This window comes from Desarmillaria tabescens (genome assembly GCF_030435595.1).
Source record: "Desarmillaria tabescens strain CCBAS 213 chromosome Unknown EV420scaffold_209, whole genome shotgun sequence".
NCBI classification, from domain to species: Eukaryota; Fungi; Basidiomycota; class Agaricomycetes; order Agaricales; family Physalacriaceae; genus Desarmillaria; species Desarmillaria tabescens.
This window is the reverse complement of record NW_026848508.1, coordinates 31,910-53,196: the sequence shown is the minus strand read 5'-3', so window position 1 is coordinate 53,196 and position 21,287 is coordinate 31,910. Positions and strand designations below refer to the sequence as shown.

Here is a 21,287-nt window from a genome sequence, read left to right as displayed (position 1 = left end):
CTGTTTTTTACAAGGAGTATTGGGTAGGTTCGCTCCGAGTGCCATCCTGGTTAAATGAAGGGGCCAGTATATGGCCCAGCTCCCGCTCTAACAAAGCTAGATAGTGACAAGTTAGCGCGCGAATAAAGCATTCAAGGGACTACCTGGTGAAGATCCAAAAAGTGAAATGTCGACCTTGTAAAAGCGATTTCTTCGTGCTTGGAGAGCGTCTCGTTGAACTGAGATTCGGCAAACTTTCCTGAAAGCTTACCCACTGCACCGTGCGCGTCGGACTGTGTTTTTCGAGTATCACGACCTAGACGACGTTGAAACTTGAATCGTCAATCGTTAATGACTTGATTGTCTCGATACAGCGACTCAAATTTCTTTCATTAAGAAATTTTACGAGGATAATCTTTAGAAGGTACGATCGTCTCCGAAGGATTGGCTTTCATGCTGTAGATGACACCGCCGATATGTATTCTTCATATTTTCGACATGGACTGTTCGGTGGAGGAACCAGAACTCGGCTGCGGCATAATCATAATCAGGGATACAAGTTCCATGCAGACGACGAAGAGAAAAACGTTAACCAAGTAGGAGCACTCAACATGTTTCGATCTAATAGCGGCGCCTGCTGAGGCTGGTAACGCCTTCTGGACCTAAATGAGATAGTTTACATTGAAGTATGGGTCGGACGGGATGAAATGAATTATTACTGATCATCACGGGTCCTCTAAACATGTCCCAAGGCAACTCTAACAAGGATGAGGGTTGGAACGATTACCTTCAAATATAGATCAGCCTCGGGAAAGAAAGAAAAGAAACTAAACATACGGTGACGGATGAAAGGATCACTTGCATATGGCGCCGCCAGATCGTCTCGCATGTAACACGCAAGTGATGATAACATCATAGGCCGGTTCCGTACTCTGTAAAGTGCTTACATCTGCAGACTGCAGCGAAGACTTCTCAGACGATCTTAGCTTCAACGGAACTCATCCTAAGCGAATTCGAGTACGGGACTAGAGCACATAAAGGAGCCGAATGCCCGAGGATGTATAGTATTTGAGTCTCAATTTTTGGGGGGAAAAGGACGGGGAGGGTTTAAGCCGGAAGTTATGCTGCCGACGATACCGGAAGAAGATTTCGGAGTCTGAATGAGGATCGGCCTCTCGGCAAGAGCTGTTGATCTTTCCACCACCATCACTGCTTCGCTTCGCAGGGAACAACGTACTGCAAGCAACTGACGCATCAATTCTCGCAGACTGGTGGCGGGACTACTCTCGTGCTCACACTCCGGAAAAGCAACGACGTGCACTGACAAGGCATTGGGTGCAGTGGCGACTCGGGGAGCATTGGGGAGAGGGAGTGGCGTCTGCATGGGTGGGCGTGTGGGAGCCTTCTGTCTGCATCCGTGCTCGCCGGTATGGTTAGCGATGGGCGGGAGGGATTAATCAGGGGTCAGAGCGTATTGGGTACCATTATTTTATCCAGCGTAGAGATGTGACCGCTAACCTTTGCCTAGGATTATCGATTAGGGATGCCATGAACTCGACGTCCATGACTACCGCCCTTTCATACGCTAGTGTTTACATACAAAACCATGTCGAAGTCAACTCTTCCAAAGGTAGTCCGTTGTCTTCGTCTGTTGCGCGTCGCTAATACATACTTATAGTACATACGGTCGAGTCTACAGCTACAATCGAGTACCTACCCCCGAGACCCACATAGGCGCTATTCGACGAATAGTTCCCAACTATGTGCATTCTATTCGCGCGGAATCCTGTAAACCACATCTTTCCTATCAAATACCCAAGTCTGGGCCGTTGAACCACTTTCCATTTCTCGCAGTCCTGCATCCTTCGATGGTTGTCAAAAGCCGCATCGTCCTGATTTTTCGAGGAGCAACAACGAAGGCTTTGCCTGCAGAGGAATGGGTATCTGCAGAGCATACCTCAGCCTCCCGATAATATCAGCGACTGTAACCCACTCTTGTTTACCCGACCTCTGAATGATCACTGCCGTGGAAGCTTTTCGTGGACTAGTCAGCGACGGAAGGGCTAGGTCGGTTGTTGTCTCGTTGACGCAGCAGCCCCTCATGACCATTACGCCCGACAGACCATGCGCAAAATCGAGCTTCATCAGCGTCCTCTCCACGGGTAGACCTTAACCGTGGTTGTACCACTATCAGGTCATCGTCTCTATTTGAAATGGCAGCGGGATGTAACGACAGCGCTGTTTACCAAGGACGGGTGGCGAGGATGGAATATGTTCGCGTGCAGATTCAGTATATGACGCGTCGGGACTGGGTGCACAATGGCGGCGAATAAGGACTGTCGTGGTCAGCCGCTCATCGACATAAACAGGAATAACGAGGATAACGAGAGGCGCCTTCGACAGGTTGTAGAACACCGTCGACGGTGATAAATGCAATTCTGGCAACTCTCTTCCCCGCTACGTTGTCATTTTTTCCGCCGAGCACGCATCGTCTTTCATGGCACCGTCATTCATGGAACAAATAGTAGAAGAAAGGCTTACAGTATGAATAGGGAGGCTTTGATTTGATTGAGTGGATGCGGAATTCAGAGGAGGGAGGCGCGCAAGGCTGAGAGCAAGCGATGGTAGTCGTTCGAAGAAGAGTTGCGAGGTCTTGGGGAAGAATGGGACTGCTTTATATACGGTATGTCCGCCCTTCAGACCTTCGATGTAAAACCTAACCTTACTTTCTTTAGGGTTAGGGTTTCCCACTCATTTCGCCGTGACTTTTTTGTACCTCTTAAGAGGTTCTTGCACTAAATTTCGACATTTTTTCCCGAACTATGACCTCCTGTGGCTCAAATACCGACCTATTCAACATCCGGTTCTTAAGCCGTATCTTCATGTGAAACCGTCACGATCGCACAAAGCTGGTACTAGTAGTGTCTGCTCTAGGACGTCTCGTCCCCTTGGACTAAATGGCTGTACAGGCTGTGGCCGTATATGTCCTGGATTAGGATGTGGGAGTCAATTGATGGTGATCGCCCGGTTCACCTACGTCTCCTCGGAAGACAACAAACTTTCGTAAGAGCGGGCCGTTGTATGCTTCTGAAACTAGCTCTCGGCTCAATAGCGACTACTAGTTCGCGTAACATCTCTTCACAATCGTAGACGCCAATCTCCGCAATGCAATTGCAATCGACAGAATCCTCGATCCCACTGTGGTATCCTATCGCCTTCATTGAAGCCTCGGCGCTCCAGCACGTTCACCTGAAGGGCACTATCGGAGAAAGCCACCAGACCCTATTTGGGCTGCAGGAATAGATTATCGAAATGTGTGCTGCGTTCAAGGGAATGTTGGATGAGGAAAGATGCGTCAAACGGAGGGAAACCAGGGACATCATCCACCACTTGTGGCGTATTTAGACGCCAAGGGGATGGGAAAGATTTCATCCAAAAGGGATTGAATATCTTCGCAGGCTTGTAGGAACATTGCCTTATCGACGTCTTCATTGTGGTCTTTAGCCTGAATTAGACCTGTATCACGGGCGAGATAGCTTGTCTCTATCTCTGGCTATGTTGAGGGCACGGGGGAGGGCTTGGACTCATGCACGCGGTGGTGTGAAGGACGGCAGTTTGCGTCATCCTGGAGGTGATATTAAGAGAACCATAACACAGACATGCACTGGTGCAATCATACCTAACATGCCCGAGTCCTAGTGCCACTGAGCTATCGTTTATTGGCAACGTCTGTCTTCAACGACGGCGTCCATCCGTGGATGCGATGGACCTAGAATCAATCCAGGTTTGCTGTCCACTTATACTATCACTCGTAGGCGCTTTTGGCCTGATCCAGTAGCTGCATGTGCTACTCATTGTGATTGGTTCCTCTGTATCTGATATAGAGCTTCCATCATCCCCGCTTCCTAGTCATCTTCCCATGCACACAGCAACCGATAGTAACAGATACACAGCGTAGCGTCTCTTGTCTCCTTCCACCACATACGCACTGCCTTCGAACAATGGACCCTGTCTCCCTTCTAACGGGTATTCCGGACCTCATCGAACGATGCATCCAAGCCTACGACTTCTTCCAAGGAATCAAGAATGCACCAAAGGCGTGTTCGGAGCTGATGGAAGAGCTCAGAGTAGCCCGGGAGAGGTTACAGGAGATACAGAAGTGTGTAAACGGAGGGGATGACAAGGAGCAGGAGCAACTGTCTGCATCGCTGCGGAATTACAAAACTACCTTGGTTAAGTTGGATTCCGTTTTAAAAGTGTACGGTGACCCAAAGTTCGAGTTCAACATCAAGAGACGCGTCAAGTGGACGTGGTCGGGCGAGAAGAAAATCAAGGCACTGCGCGATGATATAAAGCAAAATTCTGGGAATTTGCAGCCTCTTCTGGTCAAGATGGCGTAGGTGAACTTTCGTTCATTCGTCGCTTGCTAATTTGACATGCTTTTCAGGAAAGATATTGACGATATGAAGAAGCGCCAGCAGGAAGCTGATGCCAAGAAGGCAGCCAAGGAACTAGGTAATCTCACAAACTATTTCTAGTGCGCACGCTCTTACCGAAGAATCTCATAGCCGAACGTCTCCAGAACATTGTGAAATGGCTGGAGCCTCTAAATTCCGAGGCGAAGCTGCAAGGAGTGCGCGAACGGCGTCAGCTCGAAACATGCGAATGGCTGCGTGAGCATGACCAATTCGTCTTGTGGTATTCGTCTGGTTCTTTTCTGTGGTTGAACGGTATACGTGAGTCTGTTCATTAGTCGACTGACACGTCATCCTGACTCGGAGTTCTTCAGCGGGTAACGGCAAAACCATCCTCGCGTAAGGCTTGCATCTACACGACTGCCTTGGAATCTCATTGACTCGTGTATACAGGTCGTTTGTCATCGACCATTTGAGAGAAAAGGTCACCAGCGGCGAAGAGATCGTTTTGTTTGCTTTCGCGGACTTCCAGGATGTCCGAAGCACCGATGTAGTCGTACTGCTGCGCACACTACTCGCGCGGATTCTCGAGTGTTACAAACCGGAGAACTTTGTCAAGGACTTCGGCGAGTTGGAGATGTCCATGCATCAGCACCATACAGATCCGCCCAAATCGGTCAAGCTATCTCATTCAGTTGCTGAGAAAGGTGAGTGCACCTTGGAAGCGCGTGTTCATCGTCCTCGATGCTCTTGATGAGTGCGCGCCGGAAAATCGGAGAGAATATATAGCGGCAATTCGCGAGCTTGCGTCCGCACGTTCCAATTTTTCCATCTTTGTTACTAGCAGAGGGGAGCAGGACATCTTGGACGTTCTGAGCCACGTCCCTACTATCTCTCTCCGGGACGAAACTCAGAGAGTCCAGGATGATATACAAAGATTCATCGAGGACAGGATGAACACCTCTTATCTTCCGCTTGCACGGGTTCGTGAACCGGTTCGTACACGTATCACGTCGACTCTTCTGGAGAAGTCCAAGGGCATGTAAGTACTGTCACCCCTGCTTTTTGAAAATTATTGACTTTCAAGTAGGTTCCGGTTGGTCGACTGTCAGCTGCAATCCTTGGCAAAAGCGAAATTCGAAAGTGACATCGACGAGATACTCCAAAATCTTCCTGCTGACTTGAATTCAATGTATGAAAGGATCCTTCAAAGTGTCAAAGGAGAGGGCCAGCGCGCTGTGAAAATAGTCCAGCGTACGCTTTGGTGGTTGGTTGGATCGCATCGACAGCTGCGTCTTGCGGAACTTGTGGAGGCTGTCATGGTAGAAACAGGAAGAGACTCGCCGAACAGGGACTTGAAGCCTCTGAGCGGCGAGCATCTTTTGGAGATGTGCTCAAGTCTGGTCCGCTACGACGCTGAGACAGATATTGTGGTATTATCCCATGCCTCTGTGCAGGTGCGGAATGTCATCACCATGATAGACATCAAGCTGATTGTTCTTGCTAGGATTTTTTATTTTCGGATTATCTCAAACGAACGGCGCATCATTCAAACTATCATATTCCATCGTTCTCCTTCCTGCACCGGCATACCACCGACCTCATTTCCGCATATCTTCACTATGAGGATTTCCAGAATGGGCCGTGTAGAACAGAGCAAGACCTTCTCAAGCGTTTAGAAGAACATCCTCTCCTTGTCTATGTCGTTTCGAACTGGGATGTACATACTGTCAAAATGTATGAAACACGGCCTGACTCGGAGTCGGAAGAGCCTCCTGACTTTGACGTGTTCCTTACTCTCTTCGATAACTTGGAGAAGGACCTACTCGCTCAGCGTTCGCGCAGACAACTCTCTTATTTTGGTACGGACCTGAGAGATGTCACGAAGGATGGTTCCTCCAAGTTGGAGTGGCAGAGCCTTAGCTTCTCCTCTAGCAAAATCATATATCTCGGCACAGAGGTCTTAAAGTATTATAGAGAATATCGATCGCAGGAATATGATCTATGTGAAGACGCTGGCGGTTTCGTCTATCCGCGTTATTGTGCTGGTCCATCTTGGCTAGTGACTGACGAAGGACTGCTGCAGAACTATCCGTGGCGAGACCTGTCAAATACCACCCCCGTCGAAGAGCTGGATTATATGGTCTATCCTCTTGTGTCTGAAGGGCCAGCATCATTGGTACGGGACCTCCTGCACAAACTTCCCGAGTTCAAAGAGCACCCGTTATTCTACTTTGGCACACCCTTGATGATTAGCATTTCCACGGGCAAGCTAGACACCGTAAAAATGCTATTACAAGAATTTCACGTCGATGTGAATAATCGTGCTCAGCATTATCATTGCAATTATGAAGTTGTGTCCCCCATCTTCCTCGCGACCAAGTATGGACACGTTGAAGTGGTTAAGCAACTTTTGGATTGCGGTTCGGCTACTGTATTTCCCCCTGAGCCCCACCCCCAGTCATTCCCGGAACATGTACCAGAGGACGGTCATAGCGACATCATCATTGGAGCCGCCGACCACGGTCGTGTAGACATTCTTAAAGCTCTACTTGGTCATGGAGTCGATGTGAATACTAGGTCCAGTATCAGTGGTGATACTGTCTTACATACGGCCATAAGGTACGGCCGTATTGACAGTGTCAAAGTTCTTGTCGATGCGGGCTGCGATATCAGTCCTCGTTCTAAGGGGAAAACACCCCTTGATTTCGCTCTGAACCAACGCTCTTCGGATCTTATCCGATATCTGCTCGAAAAGGGTGCTTCATTCGATCAATGCTTACCTCAAAATTTTGAGGACCTGGAGTGGGCAGCCGGAGAGCTGTGGTACCCGGAGACGCGACAGAATCTGTCGATACTCGATGGTGGCCCCAAGTTGCAACAGGACATTGAGAAAATAGCGCGCCTGTTGGAAAAGCGGCTTAGTACTTCGCAAGCACCGGGTATCATCCGGGCTATCCTTGATTTTGCCGAATTGTGGATTGTGAATTCGTTTGAACGACATGAGCATGTCAACGTCCGAGATGACTCCCCTCGTGAACCCTATATCTCTACACCACCGATTGCTGGTAGCCCGGAGAACCCGGTTCGGCGCATCATCTTCACGACGTTGTCCCATGGCAAGAAAGGTGCGAGACCTTGCAAACTGCTGTAACTTATTAGAGAGTGATTGCCCAAACAGAATGGATACTCAAAGGGCATGCCGGAGGCTTATATTCTGATTCATATACTTGGTTTGAAGCTGGGGTAGAGTCCAGCCCTGGCATATTCATGCGAATTCAGGATAATGTCACCGCTGACCTCCAGAGTCGGACTCATGTCAATGTGTGGGACTATCAGGATGCCCCATCTTCCATCAAGGAATGGATGGCCAAAATCAAACCGGGGGATACGATCTCTGTGTACCCGAGAGCGGGAATACCCTACTCGACAAATTATGTGGAGAGTATCAAGATAACGGTGTATACGTCGTACATCTAAGGGAGTATACCTATGCCTGAGGTGTGTTTTACGAGTTGCCTTTCCTTTCTGTTTCTTCTACTTAATGCCTTCTTGTGTGAGATTCCCTCACGATGTGGTGCCGTGCCTCACAAGGCAGGTTCGTTTGTCCCTCGCAATGCATGGCTATGTATAAGTCCCTGAATACAGACTTTTTTTGGCCCATATTGTTGTGACATGACAGGGTTGGAACTGACGTATTATTCTCATTCGTGTCGATGCCCCCCACTCTATGCCTTGTTTTGTTAATGATACCTGGACCTCACCGAGATGATATTGTGGTTGCTCGCTTCGGGTTGCAGAATTATACTCAACTATGGGCACAAGAACGTATGATGCATGCTACCGCGTGCTGTGTACTAGTTTCATCCGCTTTTCATGTATATTTACCGTTGAACCCTGTGTGGAAGTGTAATAACATTTCTACGGGCATGAAGCTATATGCATAAATAATGAAAAGTTCCATCTGGAGTATTAATTAACTAAAACGCGTGGCAGCACACAGGATCAGGATGTCTTAAGTCGGACGATGTTACTAGATCGTAGTTTAACAGTGAGAGTAGCATCAATGGAAGAAAAACAAAACGAAGTAAAAATATGAAGATCAGAGTTGTCGAAGTTTCAAAGAGCTATCTCATTTTAATTCTTCTTTTACACGCCCCCAGGTTAAATTAATGTTTCAAGAACCGTTCCCTATGATTCACTACAGGCCCTATCCGCCACCAGGGGGCCTGTTTACCATTGGAATCGTGTTTTGCATTTCTGTGACCATCGAGTTCGTTGGTAACATTCCTAGATCACCTGTAGAGTTGATCAAGGTTATATTTGATGCCTTTGAGTGTGTGCTCTCTCACACATTGTCTCTAGAAGGAGCACAGAGAGGTATCAAAAGGAAAGAAAAAACCTATGGTGCCAGCTCACCAAGTATGCTGCGAATGATTGGACAAGCACCTATATTGATATTTTTGAAGCACACACCGGATATGGAGTGTTTCTCTTCTATGTGATGATGTGACGAGAACACGGGGTTTAATGGGACACTCCCTTGCTCGTCTCGCCAACGCATTCATATGCTTCATGTCAACGAAGGGTAAGATAATCAAGATTTGAATATCCTTGCAGAAGGAGGTGTTGTCCTTTCTTTTGCATGTAGAGTTTCAAAGTTTGTGCTCTGGAGTGAACATGACATACGCGCGTTCATTCAGGTTCTTAGTTCTCTATGGGACTCGGCAGCAGGCACCTTGGCATGATACTGTTCCAGACCTAGGCCTCAGTGTTTCAGCGGTCAGCATCGGACAGAGGATAGAGGATTAGAGAAGTAAGTACAGATGATCATCGTGCTAGGATGGAGTAGTAATCTATGGCTCAGTTGGTGCGACCTATAACATCTTGGAATGGACACATTCCAAGGGCATCAAAAATTCAATTTCAGCGCTAAATACTTAATTTTAGGGAAATACCTACTTTTCGTACAGCTTGCAGGTTTAAACGTTTATTTCTCCAGGATGTGCGCAATGTAGAGATGATGGGAGGCCACCGGAAGTTGGCCCGACATCCTGATTATGATGCATTCCCATGATTTCTTTGTTTGTGACCACCACCATCATCGTCCCATTCTTCTCTCTTTTTCCCCCCTCTCCCACATGCAGGACACCTATTATATGTGCTTTTATGGATTGATTTCATCTTATTCATGGCAAGAGGATGATCTTTGGAATGGAAACGACACGAAGAAATGAGTCAAGAATCTCATGAAGAGCAGACTGGAAAGGTAGGCGATTTTTGTCTGGTGTCTTTCAATGATAAATTTCATCCAGAAGTCTACTGTAGGAAACTTATGCACTGCTACATGCGTCTTGTTGGCGTTATCGACACGGTTTTCTCAATGTAAGAGGTTAGATGAGGCCTTGTTGACATCTTCATTTATCATGGCTATCAGAACTTTCAATGCAGCAGAGCTTCATGAGACATCATCTTGGCTGCACTCAAAGCCGGGCGATAGTTGGTATGGCATCAAAACTTGTCGAAGCTTGCAGGTAATGGCAAAAAGGTGTATGAAATCAAGGGGGTTGCGGCCCAGCAAGCCAGCACATCAGGTCAGTCGGTCGGTCGGTCCAAAAGGTCCTTAAAATTTTTTTGCCCCCCTCTTGTAAAATATCATCCAGAGAACCTAGACACTGCTAGAGATGTTTATTTCAGCTGATATATGCAGGGTAATGACCTCACATAACCCAAAGAGTGCCGGAAAAGCAGTCAAAATGATGTTGAAGGCTTGAAGCGCCAATGGCATGGTGCCGGATATCGGCAGGATTAGTCAGTACTGAATTACCGGCTGTAAAAATGTTTTCGAGTTCTTTCTCTGCTTTTGCTCCCAATGACAAGACAGAATTGGTGAGTTGAAATTGAATACGTCTGTGTTGGAATGCTCACAAGATTGGATAGTATCACATTCAATGTGTTGGCCTGGAACGACAGGTCCCAAATTGGAAGTGTCAGTCATGTACAGTAGGAAAGCATCATTGCTAGCAGACAAAAACTGTATATCATCAGTGCTTAGATCGAGGATGAGAGGACTACGTAGGTGGAAAGCTCGCACTGGCAGGTGACTCTGACATGGAGTGATTACATGATGTTTCTCTTGTGGGTATGTTTTTCCCATGGCAGTCAGGCGGTCGGTCCATCAAGGCCTTAAAAAATTTTTCGACCTGATATGATTTTTTCGGTTTTTGCGACCCCCTTGCATGAAATATCCTCTTATTGATTTCATTTCCCTCATGCATCTCATAGTGCGGCAGTCTTCAAGCTCAACAGATATTTACTATCTCTCAAACCACTGTGAAGAGTCATTGTGCCAATGACCACCTGTTGGAGAGTCGAGATGGAGCTCTAGCAGTGAACATGATGTTCAGTGGCATCCTCGGTTCGCAGCAGCCCAATGCTGATTGATGAAGAGAGCCGGAATCTATGACAGTTCATAGATGTTGGGTGAGAGCTAAGACAAATGGCTGACATTGGATGTAATGCCTCCTGGGATGTCCTGGAAATCCAAACACAGCATTCACGCCTTGGTGTGTAGTACTTCATCTGTTAATGCCTTCAGTTCTTACAATACAGCTATTCTAGAGGATATCCATCATCATTCCATTACCTATCACATGTGTTGATGGTGATGCAGCTCGATTTACCGGAACAACCATGCTGCAATGAGACAATCAACACATGCTCACACCCTGAACAGTCACACCAGGTCATCCTTTTTTCTCTCATCGCCTCCACAGTGGAATGCAGAGTGGCCTACCATGCTGGCTTCAATAACCCAGATGCCAGCACTGTGTTATCTTCACATGATGGCACCTTATACCCTCTCCCATCCTTAGTTTTATGATGAACCACCATGTTCTTCACTTCAAGCTCTTTCATTTTCGAACCAGATAGCCAGTCTATACCTATCCATGAGCACGATGCCATTCTTGAATGACTACTATGGATTATCAGTGGTCTTGCAATCCCACCTTGGTGCACATTTGACAAACTTGAAGGCATGCTTAGTTTAGCAGAAGTGAGCAGCAAGGGGTGTGCTAGATATCGTGTCGTGCATCGATAACTGCCCTGGTATTCCTGCGAGAACCACTCCAGGTACATGCTATAGCGACAAGGTTTGGTGGGAGGGGAAAGTCACACTTGCATCGAAGCAATCACTGAGTTCATCTCTGAATGAGGACCAGCACCTGGAGGCACTGCAGTGGATCCTGACACGCTCACTGGCGAAGCTGTTAAAGTTTCACCAGCAGCAGCGAGATGAGTTCCAGAAGGGTATGTAATGGGACGCAAGATGGGGGGTGTTGCAATAGATCAGTTGATGGGTCAGCATGGACTGTGCTGGTGTGGAAGATGTTTTGGGATATGGACATGTCGCCATCAGGAGATAGGCTTGTTCATTGGATATAGAGGAGGATGTGGAAGGTTGTCTTTCATATTGAGGTTCCCTTATGTGTGCTGTGCCATACCCTACATCTGACAATGTAGATCTGCTCATCCATCGCATTGTATGACAGCTATCTTCCTGTACTGTACACTTCATATGAATTTGGTCTTCATACTAGACCTTGCCTAAATAACGGCAAGTGTTTGATATGATCTGATATACACTGTCAATGAAAATGGACAAATAGAGATGATGGACATTCCATCGGAAGTTTGGTCCAAGTTCATGGTCTGCAGCAAGTTTTCATGTAAATGGTTTTCAGTGGTTCGAACAAGAGCCTGTTCGATCTAGTACAAAAAAAAATCGGTTTTGTCTTGATCAATGATGAGATGCGGCATGGTATCCAGACTGTCTAAGAGTTCCTTAGTACAGCTGGAGCTATTCAAGCTGAAAGAATGTGTGGAGAGTGCAATTTTTCAAAGATCAAATATGCAAGTAGGAATGAGAGAGTTGAGAGAAAGGACTATCATTGCCAGAAATGCTGTTCGGATATTTCAAAGTCCGAAGGCAGATCTGTCACCTATGGAAAGCCTAACAGTTGCGCTTCATATTTGTGTTATTTTGAATTTCAAAATATCATTTATAGTAATCAGACCCAGGAAAGTGCGCTGTTAGTACTATGACCAATTCAATGGAACAAGATTAATCAACCATATAAGGAAAAAGTACTTAGGTCTTAGGAGTAGTCACCTATACATAAAACAGTTATAAACATGAATAACTTATAATTCTACTGTTTTATGTGTCAAGGAATCTGATTCTGATAGTCTCTAGCCCATGGGATGGCCAGAATATCAAAATTGGGGATGTGCTCCTCATCATTTGCAGAATGATTTACCTATATCTCTTCCAATTCATTTCAGATGGATATGAAAATTTATACACATCATTAGACAATATATATCATCTATTATATAATAGTAATACCTTCCCCAACCACTAGAAATGCATAATACAAGGTATATCTCCTCCATCCCCTATTACCCTTTTTTAACATGTATTTCTGAAGGTTTTCTTTGAATTCTGGTGTTATTCAAAGGTTTTTGAGGTCTTGAAATACAATGGTAAAACATCTGAAGTGTTCCGAGGCACAGAAAAGTGATTTCCTATATGTGCTCCTCCTGAAGTGTAATATTATCATTACTACCATTTCTGGAGCCTGATATGTTGTTCCTATAGTCATTTTAGTGTTTTCAAGGTCAAGGAATTCATTGGTGACAATTCCAGTCTCATCTGAAGCTCAGAAAATAAAATAAACAATATGTGCACCCCAATCCTCTCTTTCTAATGTGCTCGTCTAATCCTAGTAATAAAATGTGCTACAAGTGCTATAGAGGAATTGGTTTGAGATTTCCAAGGTCAGATAATCAATTGGTGAAGTCCTCTGGTCAATCCAATGCATGCATCTCCTTAAAAAACCCCAAAAGTGAATATTGCAGCCATTTTTGTGAAATTACCTATGCTACCCACTCTCCAAAATCCCCATACATCATCAGCAGGTCCACTTTTATGTTATTTAGGCTTATGAGCATTCTAGTACTGTTTCCTGACTCACCCAGCTACCAGAAGCCAGCCCAAATCTTATTATGACCGGAAAATAGCCCCTATGATTATTGTTTCTTAACGACTTCAAGAATTGGATGTGACTGTTACAGCTGACCAATTATGTGACTGTGATTCCGAGCTCAGAAGCTCAGTCACACAATTGGTCAGTGGTGACCATCTATTCTCAGTCACGCAATTGGTCAGCAGTGAGACCATGTGAAGGGATCAGAGGATCACATGACTCATACACATTCACAAAGTAGGCCAATTTATTAGTGTGAGGTGAGGGTCTTGGTGCAGACATTGTATGACAGAAGAGATTTAAGGCTATGTTGAGGGGAAGCTACATTGTGTGAATAGTAAGGTGTGTACTCACATGCAGTGTAGTGATGAGATACAAATGATTATTTAGATAGTTGGAACACTCCCATATTTTCCATGATTTGACACACACAAGATAGTGAAAGCATTTGATGCATACTGTACTATTACAACTGGATCTTCACAGGGTGTTATGTGTTATGCACATCTTCACAAAGTTACATCTTCATTATGATGTCATCTACCTTAATAGGCAGTCCAGCATTAGCTAGACCTAGTGTTGCCACAGCTCAGGTCCGAGTCACCGAGTTGTCCAGCGGAGTCAGAGTCGGACTGAGCCGAGTCACCAAAATGACTTGGGACCCTAAATGGCTTGACTCGGCTGCGACTTGACTTTGATGGCTTGAAGCTGGCCAGAGTCGAAGACTTTGTCCAGTTTTGGAAGGGTTGTTTTTACCTTGACCTAGTGGTCCCAGATAGTCATTTATGTGTACATGACATTGAGTTGAAACTATTAAATCTGTTTTTAGAGGAACAGCGACTTGGCACCCTCCCTTTGTGCTGAATTACTGACTAGCAGCAGATGGGCATCTGCATTAGGTAATGTGAGAAAAGAATTCTTAAACCGCCGTATTTTTACTGCTCTACTTTCCCACACCAACAAGCTTCAGTCTTTGCTATCTGTATACACCAAGCAGCCCTAGAAAATAGTGGCCACTGCACACATTTACATTTATACTGACCTTTGAAACTATTTTTGCATGTAAATTATCTGCTACTGAAGTTTTCTTTTTGTACCTTCCTATTTAGGTAGGAGATCAATGACTCAGCAAAGCTCAGCAGCTTGAAGCCGAGTCGAGCTGAAGTCAAAGATTTCATTTGACTTCAGTGATGAGCCTAAACTTCCATGGCAACAGCAAAAACCAAAACTCTAGAGGAGTTCATGGCAAATGGTGTGTAGCAGCAATAAAGGCTTTGTTGTTGTGCGAGTGTTTTGGTGCACCTCCATGCGATGAATTCCTCAAGAACGCAAGTATACACTGCGACTTTTCAGTCAGCAAAGTAGTACCCTTAACGATCGAGTACTAGAAAACGTTGGCTGTAAGCCGGGAAGGGTCTCGATAGACGAGAAGGAATGGAATCTGGTATAACTGGAAATACTGGCAAACCATGAATGAAGTGACGGAAATTTAACTAGTAAAGGCCATGGGTGATGTTGACGGAATTAGAGAAAACACTGTCAAAGAGAAATACCGTTGGCAAGATAACAAATACTGTGATGGCAAGAGATGAAGACTGTAGTCGAGAAATGAGAAACTGGCAGTAAAACAAAGATAAGACGAACTGGCGATGATATGAGGGGGAACTAGTGATGGCAAAATGATGGCTGGGACTGGGCTGGACTGAAACTGAAACTATACTGAGGTTAACGATGGCAAAACAAAACTGATACTAATCCTGAGTCTACACGGAGACTATCCTATACTGAAACTGACGGCAAGATACCAAATACCATGACTGATGATCCTATCTGAAGCTGTTGACCAAAATTCCGTGACAGATGCTACTGGCAGCAATAACGATCCAAATCTGAGTCCACATGGGGACATAACAATCCTGAACTGAGCTGGGTAAAACAATGGTGACGTAGAAGGTGAAAACTGATGAAAACGATCCTGGCTGGTGAAAGTGAAACGATGCTGGCGGATTAAAAGATAAAAGCGAGTTGTGGACACCAGATGGCTAGTGTCCAGTAACTTCTGTCTAGCAACTACCTATTTTCCGTGGTGTATACTAGCTTTTATACTACAAGTCCGGAATAAATTTAGAATACTTGAAGCAAGTCCTTAGTAAGTCCATAGTACATAGATTGGTAAGAAATGATACCAAACACATGTTCCCAATGTTCTAAAGTAACAGCACCCATATGGCTTTACCGCATATAGATGAAGTGATTAGCAAGAATGCCACCGATCTCCAGAATTTTGAGCTGCTGTGTTGCTGCAGCAAAGTACATTGAAGCAAGTGTACTGAAGTAGATGCTTGCAGCAATCTCTTGGCAGTATAACAGCCTTAGTAAAGACTGAGGAAAGGTCACAGCATTAGAGCTAATGCCACGGAATTGCTATTTGAGCTGCAGAATTGTGGCTGTGCTGCGGAATTGCGGCTGTGCTAGGCAATCAGATGGGATTCTAAATCCATGAGATCGACAATCAGGTGCCTGGTGGAATTAATGAAAGAAGACTGGCAGAATTAATGAAAGGGGCATGTAATTGATATGGGGTACAAGTGGGGAAGGATAAGTGGCGGCATTAAGCAATATTGCTGGGATTGAAACAGTAGGTTTGTGTGGTGGCTGGGGAATTAAATATCTGGTAAAATCCATGAATTCTGAGTGTACAGAGCCTGGAGGCTCATCATCAGAGTGGTCCCAGAGCCGAGTCATCCAAAGTCAAGCCGAGTTGAGTCAAGTTGAGCCATGGCAACACTAGCTGGACCGAAAAATAATGCTATATTTAGTAATTTAAGGCACCAAAAGGGCCTGTTACATGTTACGAAGTTCACAGATATTCACTTCACAGGAGGTTGTTATGCATTATGTGAATATCCAGTCATAATAGTACAGTATACACTGGGGAGCAGGCCATATGTCTGCACTATGGAGATTCTGTATCAGACCAGTTATATGATAATCAGATAGATATGAAAAGTTATGATGATAGGACTGATGACTGAGTCTTTTTTCATCTGGAAAATCAGGTCAAGTGCAAGAGAGAGTGGTACTGATGCATTATATTTCTTGAGATAGGAGAGGAAGACAGACCCTACATCATGCATATTATTAATATTAATATTTCTTGCAGTGAATAATCAAATATGATTTTGGTTATATATAATATACTTTTAGTTATTATGTATATTAGTATATATGATATAATGTCCAATTATCCTAAATCCGTGACCCATTGTGTCCCAGGGGTACTCAGGTACCGATCTATTTGGAATGTCATTTATCTGAAGCGCAACTGTTAGGCTTTCCATAGTCACCACCATCATTGCTTGGCTCATGACTTTGTTCTGCAGAGTAGGATCAACAGACAATGGCTGGTAGGTCAATCCTAGTAATCTATTCATAGAGCTTCTCACTAAAAGCCCTTGTGCAGTAGCCATATAACCTTTGGTCAACCCTTACAGCCATTGGCAGCAGCAGGAGAAGCAACATGAAGGATCTGCTGCCTTTCACCATTAGCTGCAATACACTGCAGCAATGTGGGCCTGGACAAGGATTTAACAGACAGTATGCACAACTGATGCCTTGTGAGCAACTCGTCTTCATTTTATCACATTTTCAATCTCATCATTGTTTCATTGCAGTGGCAGTTAGGGCATTGAAATCACCCAGAACCACAAGAATCTTTGTGATTTGCAACTCAATGTGAGTGGGAGTTCTGAGAACTTACACCTATGGCTAATAGGTATTCTAGTTCAAGACAAAATGAGAAAACGTCCAGTGGTGCCTTTGCGATGCGATATTGATAACGAAGGGGAAGACAATGTTGGATGGAAATCTTTATGGGTACATAGATTTGATGATTGTATGATGAAGTCAGCAGTGCTCATCGACTTCTGTTTAACATCATAAGATTGTACTATAGCAATCAGTTTCCTTCTTCAACAGACCGCTCGCCCATCCTACCTGCCATCAACATGCTTCCATCCGAAGGAACAATGTTACTTACCCCTGTAGTAAGCATAGGCTCAACAAAATCACCTTGCCACACCCTCTTTTCGCCTCCATACATGGACACATCCATTGGTATTTCATTCAACTCACTGCGGTCTTCTCTCATCCAACACCAGCCACTAGCTTTGGAATCTCACTATGAAAAAGGTGGTGGCAAAAGATACTGCCACAGTATCAAGGTCAAGGCCAGAACATTGTGGTCCCAATTGGGGTATCAGTTTTTCCCCTACTTACAGTAGTGGTGGGATTGTCTTTTTGTGTCTGATTGCATAAGTATTTCTCACCTCTTTCATGGTGCACTGACAAATTTCTATAGAGAATCTTCAGTGCAGGGTCTGTCAGCTGTAATGGGATCAATCTGAGCAAATTGAATGACATGATGCTGCCATTGGGTTTGTGCTTTGGCACAAGCTGGACTGATTAGGATATTGTTGCACTCGTGAGATAGTATAGACACAGCCCTTCACAACACAGTGATACTAGCCATACAAGGAAGTAATATCAATGCATGTGGTGATGACTCAAGTGCTCAGGAATGGGAGGAAGTGTAACCCTAACCTTACTGATGCTAGGGTTAAGAGTCATCAAGCGGATGCAATAAGTGTTGCTGCTAACATCGAGTTGATGATCTCTGCCCCTCCATGCCCTGTCACTCTCATTAGAACATGTCACCACAAGCTCCTCCTGAGGTAGTCCTTTGTCATTGTCCATTGAGCATAACTGATACAACTTTTATGGTACGTTTGGATAAGTATCCAGCTAGTGACCCAAATAAATATCCCAATGGCCACATAGTGACCTGCATGCTCTACGCAACCAGTAACTCTCATGTGTCGCTTCCTATAGCCCGGAGACCTGTAAACTGTGTCTTTCCCCTCAAATACACCAGCCTAGGGACTACTTCTTGCTCCACCCCATCTGGCATGCTACAACAGCTGGTAAAGGGCGCGTTGTCCTGATTTTCGAGGAGTAGTGACAATGATGATGTTTGAAGGGGGATGGGTATCTGCAGAGCATACCACAGGTTCTCGACGATGTCGGCAACTGTCACCCACTCTTGATGGCTCAACCTATGAATGACTACTGGCCATGGAAGCATTGGATGGACAATGGCCAGTGATGGAAGAGGCAGGTTCGTTGCTGCCTCATTCACACAGCCATCATGACTAAAAACACGCACACCCAACAGACTGTGAGTGAAGTTGAGCTTGATCATCTTGTCTCCACAGCTTGGTCGTAACAGTGGATGTACCACTGTCGGGATGTCCCCCTCAGCCTGTGACAGCAGTGGGATGTGATGATGGTGCAGTTTACCAAGAGCAGGTGGTGAAGACAACACGATATATTCATGCACATATCTGGTATATGACATGTCGGGATTGGATGCATAATGGCAGCGAACAGGGACCATCATGGTCAGCTGCATATTGCTATAGACAGGAATAACAAGAGGTGCCCTCGACAGGGTGTGGAACACTGTTGAGGGTGATAAATGCAATTCTGGTGGCTCTCTACCCTGCTGCGTAGCCATTGCCACCATGTTTTCTCATCGGACATGCATCATCTTTGTACCACCGTTATTCATGGAGCAGAACAGCAGAAGAAAGGCTTACAGATGAATAGTGAGGCTTTGGTTTGCTTGAATGAATGCGAGCATAGCTGGGAAGGTGCTGGGAAGGGTGAGAGCAAGTGATAGTGGTGGTTTGAGGGAGAGTTGTGGGGGCCTGAGGAAGGATGGGGGTGCTTTATATATGGTATGTCCCCTCTCCAGACAAAGTTGAATGTAAACCTAACCTTACTTTCCTTAGGGTTAAGGTTCCATGTACATCAAATTTAGTCAGAAGTGGGTACACATCAGTTTTGTACTTTCAAAAGCTCTTCTTCCGAATCTGATGTCTTAGGCAAGGAGTCTTTCTCCGAACTTTGTGATGCTTCAATGTTCCTTCCTTGCTGCTGGCCACTCACTGTGGCAGTTCTTGAACCAGGACTGTGACTTGTGTTCCAAGCCATCGCTGTCATACAAAACTTGAAATTGGTATTGGTACTTTCCCAGAACACTTATCTTCATATTGCTCTTCCCTAACCCGTGAAACCAAAATGTTGCCCGGGCAGGCACTCGGTTGGTCGAACAACCACTCCTCAAAAAGTCATAGACTTCAGTGTGTCATGTTAGACCAGACTTGCGACCGGTTTTTTTCTCAGAAGGGACTTCCTCTTTTGAAGCTCTTTGTAGTAATGATGAAGAAATGCAATTTGGCATTGACTGTCTTTCTGCTTCTTTGTTCTTACATACGTATGTCATCACTATTGCATTCAGTTTTCTGTGTCAAATGCCATTTCTTCTTCGGAGTATACTTACGACCATCATTCCTGCATGCTCTGCAGAGTCTGGTATACAGGGAGCTACTAGCATGTTTGTCCTGGTTATTTGTCACAGACCTACTAATCAAAAGCTTGTTTGCAGGAAGGACCAATCGATGAATCTTCCTACAAGATGCTATAGTTATGCAGAGAGACAGTGAAGGTGAATGCAATTGTTGTTCAACTCTTCGAACAACATCAATGCATTGGTCACGGAGCATTCAGAGCAAAGTGAATTATTTTTGTGGGCTGTCAAAGGAAGGCAGGAGGGCTGTTAGACCTCACATTGACATCCAGTATCACAATTAATGTATGTCCTCTCGAGCAAATGGCTTTCCTCATTTTTTCCCTCGTTCCCATAGCACTTTCATCAGTGGATGAAAGGCTGCTCATATAGAAGCAGCCTCACTGGATAACTCATGAACCACACCTAAGAACAGGAACGGGGTATATGATTGAGATGAGCGGTCAGGCATAATGGGTAAGTGAGGGTACGTATGAAAGCGAACATGAGGGGAAGAAGCAAGAAAAAGAAGATGTGTACTCTACTATATATATAATCTATTTATATATATGTGTGATAATCCGATGTGGTCCTGTGGTGGTATATAAGAGCAGCAGGGTCAATGTGACTCCGAGTGTGGTGTCGGTGGCTCTGTAGGAGGAATCATACTGTCAGTAGTTTGATGTGAGCCCACCGGGCTTACACTCTCCCCATCGCTGAGAACAGTGCATGTCTTCTCTGAAGGAACAGTGGAAGCCTTACTCTGCAACCATATGTCTAATGCCTCGCAATCTTCCAACTCATGATGAGGGAGCCATTTATCATCCGATTCTGAGAAACTGACCCAACGGATGAGATACTGGAATCCACGACCACGGTGTTGTTCATCTATTATCTTTTCAATAACATGTTCCTCCAAACCATCTTCAGTCACAATCAGGCCAGGTCGAGGGTGGTCACGATCAGGGAACAGATCCTTGTCATTTGGTATGAATTTGCACAATTCTGAGATGTGAAATGTATTGAAACGAGCAGGAGAGTTGGGAATGTCTAACGTATAAGAAGAGAGATCAGGGTTAGCATGCATCACCAGGTAGGGGCCATCAAAATGCGGCATAAACTTAGCCACCCTTCCAGATTGACCTTGTGCATAATCCCTCCTGCAGTGGTAGGTATTCAACAGAACACAATCCCCTACAGCAGGGGAGAAATCTGGTGCATGGTGACGATTAGCCTGATGAGCTTGATTAACTTTGGCTGCAATCAAGTTGTCCACTGCTCCTTGTGTCTCAGTAATCACTCGAGCAACAATCTCAGCTGCACAGACATCTTCAGGAGGAATGTCAACATAAAATGATGTGGGAACAAGAGGTGGTATCACACGTGGAGATCTACCCAGATGCAGGAGGAAGCCTGAAGTACCTGTAGATGCAT

The 21,287-nt window shown here is 45.2% G+C and overlaps 4 protein-coding genes across 4 annotated transcripts; 2 read left to right on the top strand and 2 right to left on the bottom strand.

Moving 5' to 3' along the window:
• Positions 1–1,004: 1,004 nt before the first annotated feature.
• Positions 1,005–2,124, bottom strand: EV420DRAFT_1488947 (uncharacterized protein; the record flags this gene model as incomplete). The annotated part of the gene is made up of 6 exons (XM_060470675.1): positions 1,005–1,196; positions 1,217–1,388; positions 1,498–1,546; positions 1,580–1,640; positions 1,665–1,905; positions 1,937–2,124. The coding sequence occupies 6 exons, from the start codon at positions 2,122–2,124 to the stop codon at positions 1,005–1,007; spliced, it is 903 nt and encodes a 300-aa protein (XP_060321563.1).
• A 1,856-nt stretch (positions 2,125–3,980) lies between these two features.
• Positions 3,981–7,874, top strand: EV420DRAFT_1654399 (uncharacterized protein; the record flags this gene model as incomplete). The annotated part of the gene is made up of 9 exons (XM_060478815.1): positions 3,981–4,375; positions 4,427–4,494; positions 4,548–4,715; positions 4,769–4,793; positions 4,848–5,101; positions 5,184–5,436; positions 5,485–5,851; positions 5,902–7,522; positions 7,576–7,874. 9 exons carry the CDS (start codon positions 3,981–3,983, stop codon positions 7,872–7,874), a joined length of 3,450 nt encoding a protein of 1,149 aa, XP_060321562.1.
• Positions 7,875–8,587: 713 nt separating this feature from the next.
• EV420DRAFT_1654398 (uncharacterized protein) lies at positions 8,588–8,899 on the top strand (the record flags this gene model as incomplete). The annotated part of the gene is made up of 3 exons (XM_060478814.1): positions 8,588–8,710; positions 8,760–8,816; positions 8,864–8,899. The coding sequence occupies 3 exons, from the start codon at positions 8,588–8,590 to the stop codon at positions 8,897–8,899; spliced, it is 216 nt and encodes a 71-aa protein (XP_060321561.1).
• A 9,415-nt stretch (positions 8,900–18,314) lies between these two features.
• On the bottom strand, positions 18,315–18,860 carry EV420DRAFT_1282988 (uncharacterized protein; the record flags this gene model as incomplete). Its single annotated transcript, XM_060468313.1, has 1 exon — positions 18,315–18,860. One exon carries the CDS (start codon positions 18,858–18,860, stop codon positions 18,315–18,317), a length of 546 nt encoding a protein of 181 aa, XP_060321560.1.
• Positions 18,861–21,287: the final 2,427 nt, after the last annotated feature.